This window comes from Athene noctua, chromosome 14 (assembly GCF_965140245.1).
Source record: "Athene noctua chromosome 14, bAthNoc1.hap1.1, whole genome shotgun sequence".
Lineage (NCBI taxonomy): Eukaryota > Metazoa > Chordata > Aves > Strigiformes > Strigidae > Athene > Athene noctua.
Genome location: NC_134050.1, coordinates 18,627,505 through 18,644,495, shown reverse-complemented (window position 1 = coordinate 18,644,495; position 16,991 = coordinate 18,627,505). Strand labels below are relative to the sequence as shown.

The following is a 16,991-nucleotide window of genomic DNA, read 5'->3' as shown; positions in this document are numbered from 1 at the left end:
AATTCCTTATAGTGAGTTTTAAGGGAAGCAAAGAAAGCAGATATACATGAAATGTTTTTTGGATTTCAAACGGTGTATTTGTAACAGAAAGTCTCTTTCTATAATTACACTTTACCTTTTTGGGGGACCTGTTTCATTTTTTTCTGATGTAGTAAAGGACTTTCCCCTTTGTATTACAGAGATGTTTCCAGGTCCTTTGATCCTATCTAAATGCCTTGCTTGAAAAGTTCAGATACAGGACATTGTACTTAATATGCTTTTTACAATTTCTTCACAGGAGCCCAGGCTGAAATACAACAGGAAACAGGAAGCAATTACACTGAGGCTGCTCAGCAGAAACAAAACAGTATGTTCATTTATACCATGTACTTGTATTTACATTTATTTGCTACATCTCTACTAAGTAATAAAAATGCCTAAGAAAATCTCCTTAGCATATTGCCAGTAATGTTAAATAAAGATAAATGTGTATTAATAAGCCTCTCTCTCTATAAGAATATTAATAACTTTATTAGATACTAATTACTAAGCACACATAGTATATTTATATTTGTATAATAATAAGTAACTAAGAAAACAGATGTGTGTTTGTAGAGGTTGTATGCTGTGTGCATGAATATGTATATACAAAATCAAAGCGGAATATACAGGCAGGATGTTTGGTTCCTTATAACCAAGGAAATAAGACCACTTTGGCAAGCTATAAAGGCAGCAGCTGATGTTGGGAAATCAAGATGGCAGCCCAGCTTCATTGATTTTTACCATGTAATGGTTGTGACTACAGCGGCCTTGTTGTCATTTCTAAGGGGTTTCAGCCCCTTAACAGAAAAATATTAAACAGAGAGCAAAGGTGATAATTAAAGTTATTATTCAATCCTTAGAAAGAGGAGGTGTCATGAAAAGGCAGCTATGCTTTTGTACCAATAACAGGCTAATTTAGTGCAGTTTAACCCTTTGTATTGACCAGTGTGTCTCAAGCACTTCAATGTGGAGATCTGCGAATTTCTGCCTCTCCTAACACAATAGTTTCATAAAAGGATCAAAATGAAAAGGTAGAAAATACAGATCATCGCAGTTGATAGCAATTTCTTATGATTTAACTCTCCTGATTTTGAGTTTTAGTACACGCATTTAACCTGATCCATGGCCTACGTAAAACAAAGCAGGCTTATCATTATTTCATCAGATCTGGCATTATTAACTTTCTAGTCCTTTCTAGGTCAATTTTAGGTGTGAATTTTGGTATTGTTATACTAGTTTTTGTTTTCTTTCTTACTTTTTTCTGGCTTCTGCTACAGTTTCATCTAAGGTGAATATCATCCAGCCAATGCTGACAAACCCAATAATAACACGTAAGTAAAGGAAATTAAATGTATTCAATAAGTTTTCAGGTTTAGGGGATGTAGACAGAGGAATCTAATACAAATAGGGAAAAACGCCGGTAAAGGAAGTCATGGATTATTAAGAGGGTGATTAAGAAACATAATAAACTGTTACTTGTTAATAATATTGATAATTTACAATGGTAAACTGTTAATAATAATGATAATAGATTTATCTTAGCTGAAATCTGGACCATTAATAAAGCCCTAGCTGAACATAACTAGAACCATTTATAGGAGTATGTAAGAGTATCAGGTATGATAGTAACAGGTATGAGTGAACTATACACAGTTTTATAATGGATAGATGGACAGAAAATAACAAATGGAAGTAGGCAGGTGAAAACTATTCAATCACAAATTGAAGCCCTGGGCAAGTTCATTTTCACCATGTTAAGGCTGGGAATGTTAAGTCATTTTTTACAGCTCATTTTAATTCACAGCTTCCAATCCTGCTCACAATGGCCGTGTGTGCAGCACATGGGGCAACTTTCACTTCAAGACCTTTGATGGAGACATATTCTCCTTCCCTGGGCTCTGTAATTATGTTTTTGCATCCCACTGCAATGCTGCCTATGAGGATTTCAACATCCAGATTAGGCGCATAGTGGTGGAAAATGCTCCAACGATCAGCTATATCACCATGAAACTTGAAGGTGTAGTTGCTGAACTAACAAAGGATGTTATCATGATCAACAGCAACAGGTAAGTTTATTCATAATACATTTTTGGTAACCACAGATTTTTTTTTTTCAAACTTGCTGAGTACTTTGGTGCATTTGGGGGGAGAAAATTATGTGTTCTTCAATAAATCTGGCAATTTTACTGAATAAATAATGAAGAAGTTGCTATTCCTTTCACAATAAATAAATCTTTCCCTTAAAGATTACCCTGAAAATAAAATTTGGATGAAAAATCCTGAGAGGCTGGATGCAAATTCAGATCCATATTTAATGATGTTGGACCATCTTAATTTTTATTGCATCTTTTTTCCACACAACTCCATTATTTTAGAATCCCTACAGATGCTGGATACCACAAGCCATTTTTTGTCTTTTTATCAAACATCCGGATCAGAAAATACATAACATTCTTTCTGCCCTTTCCCAGAGTTCAACTTCCATACAGTCAATCTGGAATTACAATAGTGAAAAGCAGCAGCTACGTGAAAATAGTCAGCAAAACGGATGTTGTGTTAATGTGGAATGAAGATGACAGTATCCTGGTAAGAACTGCTCCTTGACCTGGTTACACCTTCAGATACCAGAGCTAATCTTTGACTAGGCCAATCCCTATCTATTTAGGGGGTTACTCTTGCCTTCTTGTCTCATACTGTTGAGCAATTCTTTCTTAATAAAGATCGATTTGCATCCATGTAGTCCTAAAGAAAATTACATGGATTTACATTTAGTGGATACCAGACATCTGTCTAAAATAGGGTAAAAAAATCACTTTAATTATATCATTAACATATTGGTATTGTTATAGGGCCTACTTATGCCTTCAAATATAGTTTTCTAGCAGAATTTCACTCTCTTAGGACTTCATTTTTGCTATGGATTTGATTTTCGCTCTGAAGACTGAATAGAGAGAAAAAGGCTAAGAGCAATATAGATATTACATTGAAAATTAAGTCTGAATCAACAGCATCAATAGCTTGAACTCTGCCCTGTAAATTAAATCCAGTCCAACTCTTCATTCTGTCCCCCAGGTTTGAATTATATTGCTAAATCAAATTACACAGATCTGACGAAAAATACTTAGAGGCAGCAGGTGCAGGTGTTTTCAGTTGGCTTTAATATATTTTAGAACATTTATACTAACTTTTAACAACTTACTATCCACCATTTTAGCTGGAATTGAATGAGAAATATGCCAATCAGACCTGTGGACTTTGTGGGGACTTCAATGGCTTTCCAGTTTACAATGAGTTCTATTCAAACAGTAAGTCTTCTAAGTAATAAAAATCGGTTTCTGGAGTCTCCAACATATGTTTTTGGTATTCTTTAACTCTAATGTCATCAACATTCTTCATCCCTACACTGTTAAATGATTTATCCAGAAGATATGATTCAATCTCTGTTGAAAAATATGTAGTACAGAGAGCAGATAATGTGATTTAATACTTTAAGTATAAATACAGCACTGGTGCTAACAACTGATTGCATATTTCTTGCATGTCATGGTTTTATTTACCTAATCAGCTAACCCCATAAAAATGAGCCAGATTTTAACTAATAACATATATAAATATAGAAATATATATTTTTTTAAAAGGCAACTGTATTGTCTAGTAGGTACATATATTGTTTCAGGTCTGTCATAAAATTGGTATATCCTCATTTGCCTGCTAATCTGCATAATATTTGTAAAGTCTTATCTTCATCATTCTACCTATTCCCGACTTGAGCTTTTTCCTAAACCTTGTCTCACAGCAGTCTCCACTGTTAAAATCCCTGTTTAGATTCTTTTCTCTCTTCCCTGCATGGGCTCAATATAATCTGAAAACAGTTTGTTATTTTTCTGGTAAAAAAATTGGTTTCCATTGAATGTAAAAGGCTGAGAATTGTTTTCTAATGTTTACTTTTTCCAGGGTGCAGTTCAAGGTAAATTGAGACAGGGATGTAGTGTGTCCTTTGGAAAGGGTGATGATTAAATTTAAAGCCTTAAGGCAGCTAGCTGCCTTGGCTAGTCTTGAGCAGAATTCTTGAGAGGAGAAAAAGATAAGCAGTTGCATTGAACAAAAAAACCCCAACCTTCATTATTAAACTTGTTTTGTACAGATATTAAGATGACAGCCTTGCAGTTTGGGAATATGCAGAAACTGGATGGGCCAACAGAACATTGTGAAGATTCCACTTCTACCCTGCCAGATAATTGCACTGCTCATTTTGTAAGGATCTTTTGATTATTGTTTTATCTTTCTTTCAAATTTATCTGTACCCTTTGACAGCTTCAGATAGGCCAACAGGAGAAGCCCTTGGGTAGCAGCAACTTAAAGAGGGATATAAGATTCTATTAAATAATAGTTAAACCAAGTAGCAATACCAAAAAATTGTTCTCTTCTATTTTCTGAAAGTTGTTTAATTTTTTTTTTTTCTGCCAAGGATGACATATGCCAGAAAACATTGACCAGCTCTGCATTTGCAGAGTGCAATATCCTAGTTGATGTTAGAGAGTACATTATGGCTTGCGAAGATGACTTGTGCCACTCTGAAGAGTCTAAAAATGCCTCATGTATCTGTGACACCTTTGCTGAATACTCCCGGCAGTGCGCTCATGCTGGTGGGCATCCTCTGAACTGGAGAACCTCAAAACTGTGCCGTAAGTAACATGGGATATCACTGGCCTTTACTTTATGTTCAGTAACTAGCAAGCAACAAGCTCTCAAATGATGTTGAGAATGCATTAGAAATTACAGCCCATGCAAGCTTGTATTCTCCAGAGGGTTCTGATTACAAGTTCCAGCTTGGAAACTTCAGCAAAAGAGCTAGGGGGTTTAATGCAAACTGCATTAAACACTATCAGACACTTACCTGGATACTCTGAGTCAACGCGTTGTTTAATTAACTGGAACTGTAAAGGAAGCAAATAAAAGAGAAAGAAGGATGAAGAATGAGGTGTGCTTGCTTGTTTGTTTTTCTGTTTCTCTCCTTTTCTCAATGGTGGCTACAGCATTTTTTATTCTCAGTTATTAACTGATTGGGTCTTCACAGGTGCTTGGCTGGTTAAGCACTTACTTATTATCTTGCTGTCCCCAGAAATCAGTCATTGAGCCAGTTCAACACCAGTCATAGGAAGCACATCTTAACTGTAAAGTGTGGCTCTAGGTGACTAAATTTGCCAGTTTTGAGAGTTGACAGTTGATCTGCAGTTTAGTGTGGTTTTACATCTAGCTGAAAAACTTAAGTGAATAGAAATATCTTCATATACAGTGAACGAGAAATATTTTTGACTGAAAAAAAATAATCTCATTGTTTAAAATTTCAGCCAAGAAGTGTCCGTACAACATGCAGTACCAGGAGTGCAGCTCCCCCTGTGCTGACACATGCACCAACCCCGAACGATCTCAGTTTTGTGAAGAACACTGTATGGATGGTTGTTTCTGTCCCCCAGGCAAGTTCTTATGTACTCACATTTCTGATCTCAAAGAACAACAATGGCTTTACTTGCAGGATTTGGACAGGTTCCATGGGGCTTAAGCCTCCCATACTTGTGTTTTTCTCAGATGCAAGTGACAAGCATTTGTCATGTCTCAGCTGAGAAAACATATTGGAATTAATTGCCAATACATGTACAATATTCAGAAAGCAGGAAAGCAGAACAGCAAACAGATCAAGATAAGTCTCTCAACAAGCCACCTGTGCTACGATAAGTCCCTCTTTCATAGCCGGTGGAATTTAAGAATGCAAGGGCTGAATCCTTCACTGTGCAAATTGGCATAGTCCTACTGTCCTCAGCATAGGTATGTCCTTTCACCACGGCTGCAGATCTGTCTCTAGAACGACGTCTAGGATTTGAACAAACAAAAACGGTGTATAGAAATGCCCCCTTCACTGATCAAGCTTTTGTCCTTGTTTAAATATAGGGACTGTATTTGATGACATCAACAATTCTGGCTGCATTCCTCGTCAGCAGTGCTCCTGTGTTTACAATGGCAACACCTACGCTACAGGAACTTCTTTTTCAGAGCAGTGCCATTCCTGGTAACCTTTGTTACTCTTCTAACTTACTGTTGCCTCTCATATATTTAATGAGTTTAATGGTTTATTATATGCAGTTGCGTCACTGTTAATTGATATGTGTGTTTAACTGACCACTACAGTTCCAAAATATCCTTAAAGAACATTCTGTGATTTATTTAACAACAGCCTTAACTAGCTTTGCGCTCTAACTCAAGGTGATCAAAGAAAGGATTTACAATGTTTATATTTCTCACCATTCAATTAAAATGCCTCCTCTTTGTTTATTTTGTTCAAACATTTGGTCTTCTCTAGAGGGGAATGAAGTTGCAGTCATTTATGTATTTGCAAATATTTATTATCTCTGGAGAAAGCAAGGGATGACAAAATACAGCCTTGATTTCACAATTATTAATCCTGTACCCATGCACTACTACATCACCTTAGAAAAAAGATGTACTCTGCATCAGGAGTAGACATGGGGTTACATTTTTTTTAGTTTCTGATACATTCATATAACAAAACAGAAGGGATTTTAATCTGTCATTGTGCTTTATGTTAGCTGCAAAACCCAAACAATTACTCATCCAATACCTGTTGCTAGAGAGTTCACCTGTCCAAAGAAGGAAAACAATTAAATAAGCAAAGTAATGCATACCAGAGACATTCCTTTTTATGTGTTGCATCACATGTTCACAATGTTTAGGAAAGTCTTAAACCTAGATTTACTGTGTGTCAGACTACAGCTTGAAGGGAAAAACAGTAGCAAAATAACTGAACGTCATGTCACTGTAATTCCTTTTACTCTGGGACACTGCTACAGATTTCGGCTGACTTTATGCTCTCTCTTCCAGTACCTGTGATGGAGGCCAGTGGAGTTGCCAAGACATGCCATGCCCAGGAACATGTTCAGTAGAGGGAGGTTCACACATTTCCACATATGATAAAAAACATTACGATCACCATGGAGACTGCACTTACATCCTTTCCAAGGTGGGAATCATAAAACCTTATACATTTACAGAAAGAAAAGGTGATCTCAATAAACACTTTTGAAACTTACCTCTTCTGGCATACAGATATTAAATTGCCTCTCACTTAGCCAGATGTTTACTAGAACATATGCTGCCATTCAAATGACAATCATCAGTTAACTATTAGTATGTCATGCAACAGTATATGGTGTTTACTGGGAAATTTCCAGTTCTGTGATGTAGTAATTGCTGAAAAGCATTGCCTTTTTTAAGGACTTGCTTAGTCTACATTCTTCAGTGTGATCAATCGAGCTTTCTTAACGAGTTGCATAATTTTCGCCATGTTACTGTATTTTATGGTATCGGGCCAAATGGTACAAATCTGAAAAATTACACTAACAGTTCTGAAAAAAAAATAATTTTTAAGACTAATATTTTTATTTCATTCTGGGAAGTTCAAATACAGAAAATAAGTTCAAGTCAACTCATAAATTAATAAATTTTGTTTAAGTTTTGAAAATATTTGAACAGTTTTAAAAATAAGTCAAAAGAAATAGAAAAATTAAAAACTAAGTATAATAAGAATATTTAATTACAGCGATGTGCAAGTGAAATGTTTTGTTATTTTAGGGGCTTTTTTGTTTGTTCTTTGCTTTCCTTTTTCCCTATCTGCACAATTTAGTAAAAAAAAAAAAAAAAAAAAAAAAAGGTGATGTTATTGTTCTCCTCAAAAATGTTTTGTCTAGCATTGATACTAGATACAGAAAGATGAGAGATACAGTAGAATTGAATCAAACATTAGAAGTGCACATGAATATCCAAATACAGAAATCATCAATAAAATGCAAAACCAGATTCTCTTATTCTTCCTAAAGGCAAAACAGAATTTTAGGTCAAAGAAGGCCTGGGATTTGGGAGATTCTGGATCTTCTCCAGAAACAGAAATATTTTTTCAGAGTTGAGAGAAAATTTTACAGGGAAAGCTTCTGTAATTAGCCTTTCATGAAATAACTGTGGGCATTTTTTTTCAGCACTGTACAGATGAAACATTCACCATCCTTGTAGAACTACGCAGATGTGGCCTAACAGACACTGAGACATGCTTGAAGACAGTGACCCTCAACATGAATAAAGGACAAACTGTAAGAATGCAAAATAAGCACGGGAAATGACTTAAAAATACAGGGAGCAAAGAAGCTGGGCCTTAGTCAGGGACCTGAATTTCTCTCTCAAATGTTCAGCATATGCAATAAGTACATGTTATTTTTAATCAAGTGAAAAGAAAATGATTTTGTTACGGAAATCAGATCAACCATAAATTTGGCTTTTTAGAAGTTCATGAAGAAAAACATTGTACTCACAAAGCAGAAAACTGCTCTTTTCTCTGGCAATTAGGTGGAAAAAACATGAGCTTTTAGGTTAGAAACTACAACAGTGAGGGATGTGATTCATCACAAAGATGTGTTGAAAGAAACCGAGATGATGTAATTCCTTAGAGATTTGAATAAGTCTTCAAAAATAATTCTTTTATGGCAGGGAAATTAGTAAAGTGTACAAAGTGGAAAGAGGGAGGAGGTGACATCACAAAAAATTAAGCTTTGTATTTAATATCTTTTTAATCAATATCACTGGAGTCACCACCATTATTACTCTTTGGACTATAGTTATCCTTCACACACCTTCATCTTGTTCCTCTTCCTTATCAGCTCATCGAGGTCAAACCTGATGGTGGTGTGTTTGTGAATTCGATCTACACCCATCTACCCATCTCAGCAGGTATTTTTTTTCCTCTAAGAGTTTGTAAGCAGTAAGCTCAAAACTTCAACTCCACACCTGGATTTTTTTTTTAAAACTATCAAAAATAGAAGGACTCTGTGTTGTTCAGAACCTGCATGCTCACACCTCAGTTCTCTTTGGGATGTTTCCTGAGTCACACAAGTGCTTTTGAAGTAGAAGTGGAAAGTTTGGTGTCGTAAAGAAATGAGAGACAGTACAAGCATAGGCAAGAGTTCTAACAGAAGCAAACAGCGTTTATAATCTCCTGATTTGATCACTGTATGGTTTATTTCCTTCTCACCACTCAAAATTGAATACAGAAGACATCTTTTTACGTCTTCACCTCTTCTTTTTTTTTTTTTAATTTACCACCCCTGTCCTCACACTTCCTCAGACAGAAATTTGATTTTTTGCTCTCAGTCACAATAACTAATGATTCTATGCGATATCTCTGATTTCTAGATCTGCTTATATTTCCTCTCTATCAGTGAGGCCTCCAATGTATGCCATGCAAGCTTAGAAACAAAAATAGAAGTTTTCTTTTTAATGCTCAGTGCCATACAGTTTTTAATTCTTATTCTCTTTGGAGGAGTAATCTCCAACTGTTGAGACAACAAATAGTTACCAACTTGGTAGCTACAAGCGAATTCTGAACTGTAAATTTTTATTTATATTTCTGATTAATTTTAATAAAGATCGGCTTTATTTCACCTCAGAATTTGCAACAATTGTGGTAGAAATTCAAGAAGAATGGTATAATGATGTACTGTTTCCAGCATTTGACCTCATTTGGAAAGTGATCATTCTGTTTCTCACCTGTAGCTAATGTCACCGTGTTCAGACCTTCATCATTCTTCATCATCATGCAGACAAACTTTGGCGTCCACCTTGAAATCCAAATCACACCCATCATGCAAGTGTTTGTACGACTGGATCCTGTTTTCAAAGACCAGACCTGTGGTAAGTGAATGAAATAGAAGAACATCTTGCTTAACCTCTTTTGCCTAGTATGAGCAGAATAAACTTTTCACTGCTTTTCAACAGGTCTCTGTGGAAATTTCAATAACATCCAAACTGATGACTTCAAGGTCATAAGTGGAATAATTGAAGGAACAGCAACAGCATTTGCTAATACATGGAAAACTCAAGCCTCATGCCCTAATATCCAGCAGAGCTTTGAGAACCCTTGTGCACTCAGCATTGATAACGGTACTTGCTTCTTAGAATTTCTTCTAGATTTTTTTTGCTCAAGGAAACTACATCAGTTGGCAAGCAAAGATAAGAGAATAAAGACTTGGTAAAAACATACATCTGAAGACAGAAACAAATATTCAAAATGAAAGCACTACGGATAAGTAACACAGGAAGAGTCATAGTAACATAACTGAAGGAAACTGTATGGTCATTGAAAACAGAGAGGGTGTCTAAGCTGAGAACTTAAGTGTCAGAGGAGTGAATTGAAGGAGTATCTTTGGAAATCTCTTGTTCATTCCCTTCAGCAAGTCCTCCTCTCTGATTTTAGGAACTTTAGCCCACAAACTGAGTGAAAAAAAGACAGGAAGAGAGATTTGATGTTATTTCAGAACTGACTTCATAGACCAGGGCAGCGTGGTTTTGTGACTAATAAAATACAAAGATTTGTATTTTATTATGTATATAACATGCGATTGTACTGTTTGTTCTCTTCACAGAAAAATATGCTCAGCATTGGTGTGGACTACTAACTGACAGCGAAGGACCTTTTGCTGATTGTCACTACGCAGTGAATCCCTCTGTTCACCACACGGTACTATGTTAGACTGTTTTTCCCTTTAGAAACCATAGAAATATGATCATTACAACAGTTACCACAAAAGGACTGTTCCAGACATGTCTCCTGTCTTACACAATGCTTGTAGTTTCATTCCTGTCCTGCAGCACTTTCTTCTTTCAACATGTGTTTCTGTTCTGTTGTAACATTCAACACGTGTTTCTATTTGTGTTGCAACATTACCTTATTTCAGTTGTCAGTCTTGGCTTCAAGATCCTGACTTGCTTGCAAATGAAAAGGCAGCTATTTACTCCTGGAGGATACACACATATAGTAGGAAGTGCCTGTCAAATGCTTACTTGAATATCAGTGAACTGTTGTCTCTTCAGCCTTTTATCTGGCACAGAAAGCCCATTAGCTAGTTATTATTCTGCTTTCAGTGTGTTGACAGTCTTTTTTCTCACTATGAATCATCCAGGTATGGACACAGGTGAAATTATGTGTCTAGACCACGTACTGTGAGCAGAGCTTTGAGTGACACTGTGCAGCATATTTGTAAATATGGTTCAGAGGAACATGAAGCTGTTAAATGTATAACAGACTTTAAGAGCACTATTTGCCAATAATAACTGCAGACTTCAACTGAATTTCCATAACCTTCATTCTCCCCTGTCAGAAAACTTAGACCAAGACTGGAACGTGATAAAGCTATGTCAGTGTAGTCTGTGAGTTAGCATATCTGAAGACGGATTAGTGCATAAGGCCAAAATGATAACATTCCTTTTTTTCAGATTGACAATATTACGAGTGCTGAGACTTTATTTTTCTTTGTGTTCTTAGAACTGCATGTTTGACACATGTAACTGTGAAAACAGTGAGGACTGTCTGTGTGCAGCCCTGTCTTCCTATGTGAGAGCTTGTGCTGCAAAAGGAGTCCTGCTGCATGGGTGGAGGACTGATGTCTGCTGTAAGTACTTTCAACTGTCCCCTTTCCTAGGAACACACATCAACAAGAACTGCTGATCAGAGGTTACTTTATACTGATTTCTAGACAAATATAATAAGTGTTGAGGAAAGGATTTTGTTAAGTGCACTCCTAGAAGTAATCCTCTGTTTTCCCTTAGGATCAATCCATTGCTAGGAAGAGTGAATATGAATACATGGGAGACAGCTTACTTAGGAAAGACACTGCTGTTGTGGAGGTGCCTCCACCTGATTCTCTGCAACTCTGAATTTCACTACAGCTTTATGTATCACGAGTTATTGTAGAGAAACTGTGAAGCATTAGGATAACAGTAACAGTAATACTAACCAGAACACTTGCAAATGAAAGGTCTCTCGATCTGCATACTGGGTTCCACTGATCCTGTAGGTTTGCTTTCAGCATACCAGGAGACATTCAGGGAGACCCCTTCTGCCACAAAAGCTTTAGAAGTCTTGGCAATGAATGGCAGCATCAAACAGAGGTTTCTTTCTGAAATTTCATTTGAAAAAATATTTTGTTCTTTTCATAATATCACTTAACATGGACAGTAGTTTTTCAGATCTAACTCTGGAAATATTCAGAAATACATTTACATGAATGATACAACATAGGTAGAGGTGTTTATGTGTTATTTCTACTGCCTGTGGTTTCTTTTTTCCCACCAGAGGTTGCCATCTGGAATTAATAAACCTATTATATTTTCCTCTCTCAAGCAAAATACACCACCTCATGTCCCAAATCGCTAAGCTACAGCTATACCATCTCTTCCTGTCAACCCACGTGCCGGTCCCTGAGTGAGCCTGATGTCACATGCAACATTAAGTTTGTCCCAGTTGATGGCTGTGCCTGTGCAAATGGAACCTACATGGATGAGAGCGGCAAATGTGTGCCTCCTAATGAATGCCCCTGCTACTACAGAGGATCTCCCATACCATTTGGAGAAGCTATCCATGAAAATGGGCTTGTATGGTAAGTGAATAAGTTCTAAGAATGGTACATATTCTCCTGAGCTGGAAGACAGGGACAGGGAGTAGAATGAAGCCCCCGTAATCCAAGGGGAGATGGTTAGTGACCTGCTACACCACTTAGACTTGCCCAAGTGCACGGGGCTGGATGGGATCCACCCAAGGGTACTGGGGGAGCTGGCAGAAGTGCTCTCCAAGCCACTTCCCGTCGTTTATCAGCAGCCCTGGCTAACCAGGGAGGACCCAGCTGACTGGGGGTTAGCAAATGTGGTGCCCCTCTACAGGAAGGGCTGGAAGGAGGAACCAGGGAGCTACAGGCTCTCAGCCTGACCTCAGTGCCAGGGAAGGTTATGGAGCAGATCATCTTGAGTGCCATCACGCAGCACCTCCAGGACAGCCAGGTGACCAGGCCCAGTCAGCCTGGGTGTATGAAAGGCAGGCCCGGCTTGACTAACCTCATCTCCTTCTATGACAAGGTGACCCACTTAGTGGGCAGGGGAAAGGCTGTAGATGTTGTTTACCTCAACTTCAGTAAAGCCTTTGACACTCTCCCACAGCACTGTCCCGGAGAAGCTGCCTGCTCGTGGCTCGGAGGGACGTACTCTTTGCTGGGTAAAAACCTGGCTGATGGCCGGGCCCAAGAGCTGTGGTGAATGGAGTTAAATCCAGTTGGTGGCTGGTCACAAGTGGTGTTCCCAGGGCTCAGCACTGGAGCCAGTTCTGTTTAATATCTGTATCAGTGGTCTGGAGGAGGGGATTGAGAGCTCCCTCAGCAAGTCTGCAGATGACTCCAAGCTGGGCGGGAGTGTGGATCTGCTGGAGGGTGGGAAGGCTCCACAGAGGGGTCTGGACATATATGGCCAGGCTAAACAATATCTATGACTCTACGGTATTTCCAGATTGATAGAGCAATATTATTTAGGTGCATTTTCAATTTAATTCCATGTTTTTTCAAGAATAAAATTATGGCACCACCAGCAAGGAGAGATTCTATGAGAAAGTAAGGAACAAGCAGATACATATACTAATTTCAACCTATGATTTTTCCTGTTAAGAAATAATGTATATCATATGAAAGCAGCACTGGTAGTGCTATTGGGGAAACTTCTTTCCTGAGACTGCAAAACAACATTCTAGAATTAATTCAAAAATTCTGAAACTTGGCAATAGAGAAGTAGCTCTCAGTCTCAGTACATGGTTTGAGTGAAAAAAAAAAAAAAATTTCCCTCTCTTACAGCACTTGCATTCAGGGAAGACTGAATTGCATTGGAGCACCTAATCCAACTCCAGGTAAAAAAAATTCTTCCAGTTATCTTCTTCTGTGTGCCAGATTTTGGACAGAAATTGTTGATAGAATTTATTTTTCTTAATGGATTTTTAAATAATAGAAGTAATTCTCATTTAGTTATAGTGTAACAGTTACCATAAAAGTCAGAAATTAAACTAGATTAATTAGAAGACCTCTTTTTCAAAAATATTTTTTTCTGAAATCCTGTGGGGATTTTCCTGGGAAGTCAGTGCTCTGAAGTGAATCTATTTATCAGATTGAAAAGGGACACAAATCCCTACTAACTGAAATACACAATTTACAAAGAATTTCTAGATGGCTTTACTGGCTAAACTGTTGGATAAACCCTGTACCATTTCTCACCGTTCTCACCTTTTTCCTTCCTTTAGCCTGTGAATCTCCCATGGTCCACTTCGACTGTAGAAACATTACTGCAGGAACAACTGGAGCAGAGTGTCAGAAAAGTTGCCAGACTCTGGATATGCAGTGTGTAAGTATGTCATGGCTGGATGAAATGGTGCTTCCAGGTTTTGTCTGTGCTCTTGGTGCTAAAGTAATTGATCTGTCATCTGACCTACTCCAGATCCACAACACGGACACTGTTCTTGAAGCAAATCCTAAAACCATGTTACACAGCATTAGCAATGGGAGCCTTAGACCAAAATATAATTAACATCCAATTTAATTCATGAGATTAGCGTCTACCTTTCTTCAGCTACTAGAGGTAACAGTAGTGAAAATAGCTAGGGCTCACCACACGTTTTACTTCTTTAGGAGAAAATCAGTGGCTATAAACTGTCTAGAAGAAATCATTCTTTGTCATACCATGATGCAATTGTGAATCTCTTGCACATCTAATTGTATTACTCCACCTAGGTGCATGGTAGCCACATGCAATTTCACAAATAAGCACCATATGAGATAAACAGATTTCAATGTAACTCAACCAAATTGAAAAAAAAATTGTTTTCTCTTCAAAGCTCCATTCAATCACAAATCACCTACTGCAAAGTGCAAGGCAAGACTTCAGATTCAATATCTTTGAAGTTCCCCAGACTCCAGCAGAGCAATCAGGATTGGCATATTTAAAACATCTAACAGATTTATATTCTATTAAATCAATTACTAGTAACTTCCTTTTTATTCCATTGTCCTGTAAGTACTTCATAGTCCTCTCATATTTAAGCTCGGTAGTAGTAAGACCATATAAAGACATTTTATAAGAATTTACTCTTCCTTTTTTCTATTGTGATTATTTCATTCTGAAATTATATCTTCCTCTTGACTTTTCCAGTATATCACGCAATGTATACCTGGCTGCGTGTGCCCAAGTGGGCTTGTGTTAGATGGGAATGGTGGTTGTATTCCTGAAGAGGAGTGTCCATGTATTCACAATGAAGCCATGTATCAGCCTGGGGAAAAAATCAACGTTGACTGTAACACCTGGTAAATAATTCCTCAAAAGTAGCATTCCTTGTTCCATCATTTGCCTTTTCAAAGATCTTAAATAGTACAGCAGTGAGGAAAGATTTGGACTGCACGTTTCATCAATTGATGGATCTTTTAGTTTCGGATTAAACAGCATCAGCAGGTTTCCTAATGATGTAGACAGATGGCCAAAGCACAGAATGGGAGGAAATCTTTGGGACTACAGTGTTCATTAAGTATTATTCTATTTTGCAGTTAATATATTCAGAGTAGCAGAACAGAACTTTGCTTTAATTCTTTACAATGAAAATGTAAAAGACCATTTTAACACCAGAATCAATATAACATTTACCAGGGATGAGTTGCCAAACAAACACTGAGTTGCTGGGATATGTCTACACAAAACAGTGAGTTGCTTTATTATTAAAATGTTTTACTCTCATCCCTAGTGTATGCAAGAATAGGAAGTGGGAATGCACCAAAGATCAATGTCTGGGCACTTGTGCTGTTTATGGAGATGGTCATTATAGTACCTTCGATGACAAAAGGTTCAGCTTCAATGGAAACTGTGAATACACACTGGTCCAGGTACTGATATACAGCAATAGTAAATGAGACATAACCTTGATCCTATCTACAGAAACAACACATTTTTAAATGTTATTGTCTACCCAGGACCACTGTGGGAAGAGTGGCACAGTGAATGGGACCTTCAGGGTTATCACTGAAAATATTCCTTGTGGCAACACTGGGACGACTTGCTCAAAATCTATCAAAGTTTTCTTAGAGGTAAGAAGGTTTTGCATATAGACCAGTTTTCTTCTGTATCTGCTTAGGGCTTAGGAGAAGCCTAGATATCCATAGCTTCAGGGAAGTTGTAATAATATGACTTTACAAAATATCAACTTGTAAATTAAGCTTAAATCAAATTCAGGTTAAATATTTGGTAGAGCTTACCAGCTTGCTACCTTTTCCATTCCCCTCCTTATCTTACACTGCTCTTGGGCAAACTACAGATCTACAGGAAAATCATCTTTAGCAGAAATTTAGCCTATCGTGTCAGAAATTTTTTTTTTTTTTTCTGGGCAGTGTAGTTCCTCCATGACTGCCAAAACACCCCTTTTTGACATATACCATTTAAAATACCTTTTTACCACAGTTCCAGGAACCTGAGATTTGAACTATATAGTTTAGATTTATCACATTTGGATTATTTGCTTTTCTTATATAAACCATTTTTAGTGCTCTTAAAAGCAGAAAAACATGTTTAAGAACACAGCTGCAACTATGGGGTTAATTTCTAATCATCTTTTCCTCATGTTTCAGAGCTATGAACTGATACTTGGTGAGGAGCACGTCAGTGTCTTAAAGAGAGGACAAGATGATGAGGTGCCATACACAGTCCGCTATATGGGTGTGTACTTGGTAATTGAGACCACAAGTGGACTGATCCTCATGTGGGACAAGAAAACCAGCATCTTCATCAAGCTCAGCCCTGATTTTAAGGTGAGGAACTAGCAGTTAAATGGCAATTTACAGTCCAGATTTGGACTGGGTGTGAATTTTGTTGAGAACCTGCCAAGATTTCAAACAGGTGATGTCTCTAGCATTCCTACAGGACATCCCATGTTGTTTTTCATTCCTCTGGTGCCTCAGAAAGCTGTGTCATCATCCTGACGCTGTTCTGAGCTCTGAAGGCAGTTTTCAGTGCCTGTTTGGCTTGACAGAACTTGAGTTGGCCATTCACTTTTTCAGACTTGA

The 16,991-nt window shown here is 37.6% G+C and overlaps 1 protein-coding gene across 1 annotated transcript in view; it reads left to right on the top strand.

The window, feature by feature from the left end:
• LOC141966208 (mucin-5AC-like) overlaps positions 1 to 16,991 on the top strand; it is a 55,762-nt gene that overhangs the window by 20,738 nt on the left and 18,033 nt on the right. The window contains exons 3-25 of the mRNA XM_074918643.1: positions 278 to 346; positions 1,299 to 1,352; positions 1,826 to 2,087; positions 2,493 to 2,607; positions 3,236 to 3,326; positions 4,166 to 4,275; positions 4,490 to 4,706; positions 5,373 to 5,498; positions 5,971 to 6,088; positions 6,919 to 7,057; positions 8,070 to 8,180; positions 8,745 to 8,814; positions 9,637 to 9,774; positions 9,859 to 10,023; positions 10,506 to 10,600; positions 11,405 to 11,531; positions 12,263 to 12,518; positions 13,752 to 13,804; positions 14,192 to 14,292; positions 15,097 to 15,248; positions 15,680 to 15,818; positions 15,906 to 16,019; positions 16,557 to 16,736. Of these exons, the coding sequence (XP_074774744.1) occupies positions 278 to 346; positions 1,299 to 1,352; positions 1,826 to 2,087; positions 2,493 to 2,607; positions 3,236 to 3,326; positions 4,166 to 4,275; positions 4,490 to 4,706; positions 5,373 to 5,498; positions 5,971 to 6,088; positions 6,919 to 7,057; positions 8,070 to 8,180; positions 8,745 to 8,814; positions 9,637 to 9,774; positions 9,859 to 10,023; positions 10,506 to 10,600; positions 11,405 to 11,531; positions 12,263 to 12,518; positions 13,752 to 13,804; positions 14,192 to 14,292; positions 15,097 to 15,248; positions 15,680 to 15,818; positions 15,906 to 16,019; positions 16,557 to 16,736 (3,002 nt within the window). The remainder of the gene's footprint in view (positions 1 to 277; positions 347 to 1,298; positions 1,353 to 1,825; positions 2,088 to 2,492; positions 2,608 to 3,235; positions 3,327 to 4,165; positions 4,276 to 4,489; positions 4,707 to 5,372; positions 5,499 to 5,970; positions 6,089 to 6,918; positions 7,058 to 8,069; positions 8,181 to 8,744; positions 8,815 to 9,636; positions 9,775 to 9,858; positions 10,024 to 10,505; positions 10,601 to 11,404; positions 11,532 to 12,262; positions 12,519 to 13,751; positions 13,805 to 14,191; positions 14,293 to 15,096; positions 15,249 to 15,679; positions 15,819 to 15,905; positions 16,020 to 16,556; positions 16,737 to 16,991) is intronic.